Genomic DNA, 10760 nt, shown 5'->3' on the forward strand with positions numbered 1-10760 from the left:
CAAAGGCTGGTCACTAATATATTCCATTCCCAGCCGGTGGGCAGTCACTGATCTAGTCCATTCCCGGCTAGTGGTTGGTCACTAGCCTGTCCCTTTCCCCACCAGAAGCCTCCGTGGAAGTCACCAAGGGATCCATTCAGCCAGCAGTCAAGCTGGAGTCAAATGAAGTGCTCATTCATTCATCCATCCATCCATCCATCCATTCATTCATTCAATTGTATTTATTGAGGGCTTACCGTGTTCAAAGCACTGTATTAAGAGCTTGGGACAGTACAATATAACAACACACACATTCCCTGCCCACAATGAGCTTACAGTCTAGAGAGGGAGACAGACGTTAATATAAATAAATTACAGATTTGTAAATAAGCGCTGAAGGCCCGGGAGGGGGTGATGAATAAAGGGAGCAAGCCAGGGCGACATAGAAGGGAGTGGGAGAAGATGAAATGGGGGGATGCCTGATCAACCTGCTCAGACTCCCAAACCTCAAGTCCTTCCTGGGGCCTGCTCTGAGATCCAGGGCGTGACGTGCTGCCCTCCTGGTTTGGGGAGGGCCGAGGGGATCAGAGCGCTTAGTACCGTGCTTTGCATATAGTAAGTGTTCTATAAAGATGATCGAATGAGTGAATAAATGAAAGGGAGTCCAGGAAGGGACTGTGTGACTCCCGTGATGGGGAGGAGGCTATGGGGGTAACGGTAAGACTGCATGGAGCTGAGGAAGAAGTAAGGGATCCGCGGAGGTGGGGGGGACCCATACCACGCTCCAGGGCCCTGGTTAGCGGGTGCCCTTGTAAGGCCATGGCCTGGCACATTATGCTTTACATCCAGGCACGTACTCCCAGGTCGTTAGTCACATTACACAGAGTAGTGCGGTCCCCCACACGCTCATTCACTCAAATGTATTTGAGAGCTTACTGTGTGAAGAGCACTGTACAAGCCCTTGGGAGAGCGCAACAATAAACAGACACATTCCCTGCCCACAACGAGCTTACACTTACAAGGATTACACCGAAAAACAGGGTCACCACCGCAAGCCACGATGACTCCTTCGCAGAGTCTAACTCACCCACTTCCGTGCCTTTTCCCAAAGTGAAGGTTAACCCGTAGCCCTTCAATCCATCATTTGCATCCGTCTCCAGCGTGACGTAGGCTGCTGAGTAGTCGGGATCCGTGTGCTGTACGGAAATAAACAGCATCCCCCGATATAAGGAATTTGCCAAGTGAGATTTATGCCCTGAAAGGATGTCATATGAGTCACAGCAAGCACACCGCGGGCCAGGGAAGAACATTACTCGAGGTTTGCTGCTGGCGTCAGGGTGAGATCAATGAATGTAAAATAGCGTCCTCCCACAGGGTCTGAACTATTTTATAAAAAGAAATCGATATACTTTAATCTCAGTTGATTCACACACAAAAAAATCACTTTTTGGCCTGCAGTTTAGCTGAAGAGCTTTAGTCTACAGAACTCTGTCTGACGGGAGAGGATGATGACTCTGGCCCTTCTGTCCGTCAGTACCAGCGGGGCTTCTCACTGTTGGCAACGAACACGCTGAGGGCTTCAGAGAATTCCAAACTAAAATAGGAATGAGTGGAAGGGAGAAGACGAGGGGAGGGGGGGTAGGGGAGATGAAGAGGGAGGAAGAAGGAAAGGAGCAGCTGTTGTCATGGTAGGACGGTGCTGAGGGTAGGATCTGCAGGAGAGGAGTCTAGGGCTCAGGGCAGTGGAAAAGAGGCAGATGTGGGCCTACCCCCACCCTCTCTGCTCCTCTGTCCCTCTGCCCGGAGGACCATCGAGAAACTCTCTTCTCAGTCTTTTAACCTCCTGAAAAGAGGAGCAGAATGGAGGCCAATTAGTTCAGTTGCAGTTCTCCACAACGACCACTCTATTATTCCTCCCTCGATGACTCCGACTCTGGCAGTCTCCGCTAACTTTTCCAAATATTACAGCTCCTCCTGAAGCCCTCAAGCGCCCCCACAGCTTCTCTTCCTGACCCTGGTGACCTCATCAATTACTTTGCTGGTAAAAATGGAAACCATGAGGCATGAACTCCCTAAAGACCCCACATCACGACTCTTTTGCCTCCTCCTCATCTTTCTCCAGGTTCCTAGCTGGTCTTAAAAAGGAAAACTCCCATCTCTTCTCTCAATTCAACCACTTTCCTTGGGCCCCTGACCCTTTCCCCTCTCATCTCCTAAAATCACTTGTTCCTCCTCTCTTTGCCTGCTTCCTGCCATTTTCAACCTGTTCTCTTTTAGCTCCTTCCCCACTCTCTTCAAACACGTATAAGTCTCCCTCATACGAAGAAAATCCTCTCTCAATCCCTGTACAGTCCCATCATCGCCCTGCCACCAGCTACCTCCTCATCTCCCTGCTCTCATTCCTATCCCAACTCCTAGAACAGGTTATCTAACCAAGTGTCTCCATTTCCTCTTCACCAACTCTCCTAGCTCGACTCTCACAACTGCATGTCACTGAAGCAAACTACTTGAAAAGGAGCTAAAATCCTCTCGGTACTTCAGATACATCAGTGTAAGCCTGGAGTGAGAGAGTCAACTGTTGAGACTGACCGATGAGCCTCGGTTCAGCACCTTCAGGACCAAGAACCCGCACGAAGGTACTGATTAGAGTGTTAGTGGTTTATGCGATGCCACTAGGATGCTCTCGTCCCTGCCGGTCTTAGCTCCGCCAAGACACTGAATGCAATGAGCGAGGAGGCGAGCAGGAATGTTCGAAGAGGATGACTGCCGTATCTTCGTGGACAAAGGGTGCGTGGCATTCTATTCAATCTTAGAGAATAACTGCTTCTTATGAGAAGCAGCGTGCTGGCTTCGTGGAAAGAGCACAAGCCTGGGAGTCAGTGGACCTGGGTTCTAATCCCAGTTCCGCCACTTGTCTGCGGTGTGACCTTGGGCAAGTACTTAACTACTCTGTGCCTCAGTTACCACATCTGTAAAATGGGGATTAGGACTGTGAGCCCCACATGGGACAACCTGATTACCTTCTATCTACCCCAGTGCTTAGAACATAGTAAGCGCTTAACAAATACCATCATTATTATTAGAGACAATTACATTCGTGGACACAGACTCATCACCAGCGGCATCAGCTTTGAATCAAAGGACAATGTTGCTACTCAATCAATCAGCCCTTCATTCATTCATTCCATCGTATTTATTGAGCATTTACTGTGTGCAGAGCACTGTACTAAGCACTTGGAAAGTACAATTCGGCAACAGATAACGACAATCCTTACCCAACAGTGGGCTCACAATCTAGAAAGGGGAGACAGACAACAAAACAAAACAAAATGAGAGTGGAACACTGTTCTAAGCACCTGGGAGAATCTGATTTCACTGCAAGTGCACAGGAGTTTTTAGCCTGTGGGACCCGTTTATGGCCAAAGTGACCAATCCATCAATCATTCAGTCAGTCGGTCAATAATAACGATGGTCTTTAAGTGCTTACTATGTGCCATGCACTGTTCTAAGCACTGGGGAAGATACAAGGTTATCAGGTTGGCCCACGTGGGGCTCACAGTCTTAATCCCCATTTTACAGATGAGGTAACTGAGGTACAGAAGTTAAGTGACTTGCCCAAAGACACACAGCTGACAAGTGGCAGAGCTGGGATTAGAACCCACGACCTCTGATTCCCAAGGCCGTGCTCTTTCCACTAAGCCACGCTGCTTCTCTGTAGTTATTGTGCAATTACTGTGTGAAAAGCATTGTACTAAGCCTCTTGGGAGAGTACACTGTGATAATAGAGCAGATACATTCCTTCCCCACAGCGGGCTTACAGTCTAGCTGGGGAGACAGGCATTAATAGAAATAAAATAATTATAGATAGTATGCAAGCGCTGTGGGGCTGGGATGGTGATGAATAAAGGCAGCACGTCAGGGTGACACCTATTGATTGAGCACTTACTATACTGAACTAAGCGCTTGGGAGAGAGCAATATAACAGAGTCAGTAGTCGTGTTCTCTGCCTACAAAGAGGTCACAGTCTAGAGGACGAGCGCACCGCCTGTAGGACCCCAGCCCAGGGTCGATGCTGTGCATGACTGCCAGGATGCAGTAGGCGGTTGCCATAGTAACCACCCTAGCCTCTGACCCCATTTGCCAGCTACTTTCAGGATTTCCTCGTAGACCTGTCCACTTCACGGAACATCTGAGGAGGTTCTTCAGTCAGAGAGCTTCCCCACAGAGGGTACAGCATTAGCAAGCACCCTTCTAGGTCTGTTTGTTTCACTACCTCCGCCAAGCCTCATCCTCCAACCACCCCTCAACCCTCCCACCCTCACCATCACCATCACCACCACCATGGAGAGGTCTGGTTAGGGCTGTGGGAGGGAGCCTGCAATAGGACGAAGCCCTAGAAAAGCTTTGTGGTAATATGTGCGTACTCTGCGGTAGCAGGTGCCCTAAAAAAAACAAAGCCATAAAAAGTAAGATTCTCGGAATTCTTTTTCTGTGAAATGGCTCTTGGGCAACAGCAATAGCTGTTGGCCCTTATACCCAGACCAAACTTCCAGCCGGGCCTCTCCCCATTTGCAAAAGTTGGAGCTGAACCCTGAACTCCTGATTCTCAGGGTGGTTCTCACAATAATAATACTAATATTATTAATAGTTAAGTGCTTACTATATGCCAAGCACTTAACTCAGCACCGGGGTCTTGTCTTATTCTCTCGAGTCACCTCCGACCCATAGAGATGCCGTGGACACATCTCCAGATAAAAGATAACCCGGTCCTACATGGGACTCACAGTCTACAAAGGAAGGAGAACAGGTACTGAACCCCCATTCTGCAAGTGAGAGAATTGAGGCACAAAGAAGTGAAGTGACCCACCCAAGGTCACCCAGACAGCAAGTGGTGGAGCCGTGATTAGAAGCCAGTTCCTCCGACTTTCAGGCCCAGGCTCTTTCCACTGGGCCATGCTAAGGTAAATCGCTAAGGAAGGAGGTTAAAAACGCCCTCAATAATCCAGATTGCCGACTGTTGTCCCCTTTAGATCATGAGGCTTGAGGGCAGGGACCCGCTCTTTCATTTATTTTATATCCCCCAAGCTCCATATCCTGAGCTCTGCACAGAGTAGGGCTCGATAAATGATGGAGTCTCCCTTCAAGTGTGATGAAGGAGCATCAGTTTTGAAATATCTGGGGCAAGAACCTGTACAGGGACAATTTACCAACGGTATTTATTTAGCGCTTACTGTAAGCAATGCGCTGTACTAAGAACTTGGGTGAGCTCAAAATAATTCTCATGATCCTGACTCTCAAGGAGAGGGAATCTCAAATAGTTCCCCAATCTAGTGGGAAACACAGACATTAAAATAAATTACAGATAGGGGAAGCGGTATTTATGACGGTGCTAGTGGCTCGCTCCTCTTGATACGGATACAGAAATCGGTTTTATCTAACTGGGTGGTGCTGATCGGAGACTGTCACGATTCCCACTGAAAAAAACACTTTGGTCGTCACCACAACGGGGCGAGAGGTACAGGAGAGGGAAGAGAAGACAGAAGTTTGTTCTCCAAGGTCTCATCGTATGACACCAGGCTGGCATCTGGCAAAGAGTTTCCCTGCCGGGGGCCCTCGCCTTCTGGTTCAAGAAAACTTTGTCCGAAACCATAGCTTTCCAGAGTCCAGCCCCACATCAGATATCAGGTCTTCTGATGCAACAAGGAGAAGGACAGGAGGTGCTCAGATGAAGACATCCGATAGAGCTCGTGTTTCACCTGAGCGGTAAACAGTGATAAAGGACAGATTTGAAAACCGAGGTTCGGGGGTCAAACCGCTGGCCTAAGGCAGAGAGTGTGGGAAAAAAAATAAGGTGCAGGGGCCCGAACTCCCTTCCCCCTGGATCTCTGGGGTCCTCCTCCTCCTCCCACCTGATTCAGCAGAAGCCCGGGAGGGGACACAGCCACCTTTGCAAATGAAAACACTGGAAAGATCGGGACAGTAAAGGCCTGGACAAGTCTCATCCCATGCTGTGAACAGACTAAGGAATAGCCTCTCTAAGTAATAATGAACCGTTATCATCACTTTGTAAAGCATTTCACTGCTATAAAGATGGTATTTTTACCATTGCGGAGGAGGTAGTGTAGTCTGGTGGAAAAGGGTTGAGGCTAGGAATTGGAGGCTTGAGTTCCAGTCCCAGTTCTGCTACTGACTTGCTGTGTGACTTTGGGGAAATCATTTAGCCTCTCTGGGCCTGAATTTTCTAATCTGTAAAGTGAGAATAAGATACCCAGCTCTGCCACTTGTCAGCTATGTGACTGTGGGCAAGTCACTTAACTTCTCTGTGCCTCAGTTGACTCATCTGTAAAATGAGTGTCCCACGTGGGACAATCTGATTACCCTGTATCTCCCCCAGCGCTTAGAACAGTGCTCTGCACATAGCGCTTAACAAATACCAACATTATTATTATTATTATACCGTTCTCCTTATCTCTTACATTATGGGCCTCATGTGGGACAGGGACTTCATTTTTTTTAACGATATTTATTAAGCATTTTCTATGAGCCAGGCAGTGTTCAGTGCTTAGAACTGTGGCAAATAGTAAGCACTTAACAAATACCATTATTATTATATTAAGTGCTGGGGCAGATACAATGTGGCTCAGTGGAAAGAGCACGGGCTTAGGAGTCAGAGGTCATGGGTTCTAATCCCGGCTCTGCCACATCTGCTGTGTGACTTTGGGTAAGCCACTTAACTTCTCTGTGCCTCAGTTACCTCATCTGTAAAATGGGGATTAAGACTATGAGCCCCATGTGGGACAACCTAATTACCTTGTACTACCCAGGGCTTAGAACAGTGCTTGGTACATAGTAAGCGCTTAACAAATACCAAATTCATTATACAAGATAATCAAGTTGGACTCAGTCCCTGTCCTACATAGGACTCATACTTTTAATCCCCATTTTACAAATGAGGTAACTGAGTCCCAGAGAAGTTAAGTGACTTGCCCGGGGTCACACAGTAGACAAGTGGCATAGTCAGCATTAGAACCTGGGTCGTCTGACTTCCAGGCCCTTGTTCTTTCCACTAGGCCACATTGCATCCAACCTGATTATCTGCAGTTGATACATAGAGTAGAAAAGGCTTAGTAAATACAACTACTGTTATTGTCCTTTTTGAATGCTTGAATTTAACCTGTCATTTATTTTTTTCCTGTGTCTGCTTTCCCCCTTTAGAATGGGTAGGCCAGGAAACATGTCATAATCGATGCTCGTGTTTCAATGCCCAGCACTTTGTACATTTGTAAGCACTTCTATTAATAAATGATACCAACTAACTTTTTGCATAGCACTGACAGACACAAAGCATTTCTATATAAACCCTGCATTGGGTGCCATTATTGATATTGTTATCACAGGGAGTACAACATTCAATACAGGTTGGGTAGGAAATGAAGGCAACCTTTACAATCTCATTCCCCCCTCACTTTATTTCCCCTCCACCATCGGTAATGCTGATCAACTGTGGGTCTCATTCTGAGAGTCTAAGTTAGCAGAAGGGCATGAAGAAGAGAGAGTGACATCCCGAAGCAACACTTCCAATTCCCATAATGACATTAGGATCTATCACAGTCCTTTATTAACGACGCTTTCAGTATGCATTTTCCCTCTCAGAGTTGCGCCTGGAGAGTTTCCAGTTCTCGACCAGTCTTGACTATGGGAGGGAGAATCAAGCTGAGGCCTACCCATTTCATTCCTTGGGCAGTGGCTAATGAGTGGAAGCAATCTGCTACAAGTCAAAACTCACCTGTGCTGGGCAGCAGTGGCCTGGCAGAGAGTCCAGGGTGGAGACTCAAGTTTACTACACAGAAGGAGGCAATTTTAAACCACTTCTGTATTTTTACCAAGAAAAGTCTATGGATCCACTACCAGAACGATTGCAGGTGGAGCGTTCAGGGAGAGATGTGTCCATGGTGTCGCTAAGGGTCGGAGACGACTCGATGGCATAAGACAAGACAAGTATGCACTTAAGAGACCCGATCTGCACAGCTGGGCTAAGAAATGAATAAGGGCTAGTGAGTGCCTTAACTATTCTGCCAGACTACTAAGTTTTAAGCATCAAAAGACGTGCTGTCTAGAAAGGGTTGTGCTACAATTGCCCGGGGCACAGCAATCATTGTTCTCCCCTGCAATTCACCCTCTCCTACATGAGGGTTTTTCATAAAGTCAGTCCGAGGGAAAAAGAAATGGGTTTCTTGACCCTTTCGTCCATTCTCAGGGCACGTGTCTACCATCTCTTGCATTGGACGCTCTCAAGCGCTTAGTCCAATGCTCCGCACACAGTAGGCGCTCAGTAAATACGACTGACTGCTGATCGCTTGCTTCCGTGGCCTCCCACGGGCATCTGTGGTCCTACTTCTTAGATCCCCCAGGTGTGCTGCCGGAGGAGCCTTCTATGGATTCACTCATTTATGAAAAGCAGCATTGGCCTAGTGGCTAGAACATGGGCCCGGGAGTCAGAAGGTCATGGGTTCTAATCCCTGCTCTGCTACTAGTCTGCTGTTTGACCTTAGGCAAGTCACTTCACTTCTCCGTACCTCAGTTCCATCTGTAAGCTGGAGATTAAGACCGTGAGCCCCACGTGGGACAGGGACTGTGGCCAACCTGATTTGCTTGTATCCACCCCAGTGTTTAGTACAGCGCCAGGCATATAGTAAACGCTTAACAAACACCATATTATTATTTAGCTGAGCAGTCTGGACCAGTGCTGGTTGGGAACTGCAGCTAAGTGGGGAGAGTCGGTGGCCCCAGAGCCCCTGGGACCCCAGAGTCCCAGGCTGGGGGAGAGGCAGACCCGGGGGCAGCGGCAGATCCGAGGGCAAACCCAGGGGCAGGGGGAGACCCAGGGGCAGACCCGAAGCAGGGGCAGATCTGGGGGCAGGGGCAGATTTGGGGACGGGGCAGACCCAGGGCCAGGGGCAGGGGCAGACCAGTGGCAGACCCAGGGACAGAGGCAGAACCAGGGGCACACCCAGGGCCAGGGAGAGACCCGGGGTGGGGGCAGATCCATTAGTGGGGACTGGGGCAGACCCAAGGGCAGGGGCAAACTCAGGGGCAGACCCAGGGCCGGGGCAGACCCAGGGGCACGCCGAGGGCCAAGGACAGACCCAGGGGGGTGGGCAGAGAAAGGGGACACCCAGGGCCGGGGAGAGACCCAGGAGCGGGGGCAGGTCCAGGGGTGGGGACAGGGGCAAACTCAGGGCCAGGGCCAGGCGTGGGGGCAGACCCAGGGGCAGAGGCAGACCAAGGGGACAGCCAGGGCCAGGGAGAGACCCAGGGGCGGGGGCAGATCCAGGGGTGGGGACAGGGGCAGACTCAGGGGCAGGGCCAGGGGCAACAGACCAAGGGTACACCCAAGGCCAGGGACAGATCCAGGGGTGGGGGCAGACTCAGGGGCAAGCCCAGGGCCAAGGACAGAACCCGGGGTGGAGGCAGAGCAAGGGGACACCCAGGGCCTGGGAGACACCCGGGGCAGGGACAGATCCAGGGGTGGGGACAGGGGCAGGGCCAGGAGCAGCAGACCAAGGATATACCCAAGGCCAGGGACAGATCCCGGGGTGGGGGGCAGGCCCAGGGCCAAGGACAGAACCAGGGGTGGCGGCAGAGCAAGGGGACACCCAGGGCCAGGGAGAGGCCCTGGGACAGGGGCAGATCCAGGGGCAGGGGCAGACTCGGGGCCGGGACCAGACCGAGACGCAGGGGCAGAGGCAGACCCAGGAGCAGATGCAGGGACTGGGGGCAGACGCAGACGCTCCTCCCTTCTCCTCCTGGGCCTGCCCTCTCTGCCGTGCCGTGCCGTGCCGTGCCGTGCCACCGGCCCGCTTCCTGCGGCCCCTGGCAGTGCCCCAGTTTGGGGCCCGGCGGGCGGCTCCTGGGCTCTTACCATGGCATCGGAGCCGTGGCCCCCGAGGGCGGTGGGGAAACGCAGGTCCCGGACGGCCAGGCTGCGGATGCGCCCGCCCACCATGCTGGACTCCCCGCTCTGCCCTGCTTCCCTCCTGCTGCCTTCCGACCCCGACCCCGGCTCCGCCCCACAGCGGGGCAGGCCCGGCGCCACCGCACTCTCTCCACGCCCCCTCGCCCTCCTCCCTCCTAAAGAGGAGGAGAAGAGGAAGGAAGATGTTCCCCTGGGGGAAGCGTCCTTACCATGTGCCAAGCACGGTTCTGAGCGCTGGGGGAGATTCCAGCTGATCAGGCTGGAAACGGGCCTTGTTCCACCTGGGGCCCTTCCTCGCCTCTCTCTTAATAATAATAATAATGATATTTGCTAAGCACTCACTATGTGCCAAGCGCCATCCTAAGCACTGGGGGAGGTTCAAGATCATCAGGCTGGTAACGGGCCTTGTTCCACATGGGGCTCTTCCTCGCCTCTCTCTTAATAATAATAATAATTATGATTTTGCTAAGCACTTACTATGTGCCAAGCGCCGTTCTAAGCACTGGGGGAGATACAAGCGCATCAGGTGGGAAACGGGCCTTGTTCCATATGGGGCTCTTCCTCACCTCTCTCTTAATAATAATAATGATATTTGCTAAGCACTCACTATGTGCCAAGCGCCGTTCTAAGCACTGGGGGAGATACAAGATCATCAGCTTGGAAACGAGTCATGTTTCCACATGGGGCTCACAGCTTTTCCCTCTCTTCTCTCAATAATCATAATAATGATAATAATGGTATTTGCTAAGTGCTTACTATGTGCCAAGCACCATTTTAAGCACTGGGGGGAGGTTCAAGCTCATCA

General features: G+C 50.8%; 1 protein-coding gene across 1 annotated transcript in view; it reads right to left on the minus strand.

The window, feature by feature from the left end:
* ENOSF1 (enolase superfamily member 1) overlaps positions 1-10048 on the minus strand; it is a 46943-nt gene extending 36895 nt beyond the window's left edge. The window contains exons 1-2 of the mRNA XM_029065464.2: positions 9902-10048; positions 1067-1175 (exon numbers count right to left, since the gene is read on the minus strand). Coding sequence (XP_028921297.1) covers positions 1067-1175; positions 9902-9985 — 193 coding nt within the window. The 5' untranslated portion in view covers positions 9986-10048. The remainder of the gene's footprint in view (positions 1-1066; positions 1176-9901) is intronic.
* Positions 10049-10760: the final 712 nt, after the last annotated feature.

The sequence above is a fragment of the Ornithorhynchus anatinus genome, chromosome 5 (genome assembly GCF_004115215.2).
Source record: "Ornithorhynchus anatinus isolate Pmale09 chromosome 5, mOrnAna1.pri.v4, whole genome shotgun sequence".
NCBI lineage: Eukaryota > Metazoa > Chordata > Mammalia > Monotremata > Ornithorhynchidae > Ornithorhynchus > Ornithorhynchus anatinus.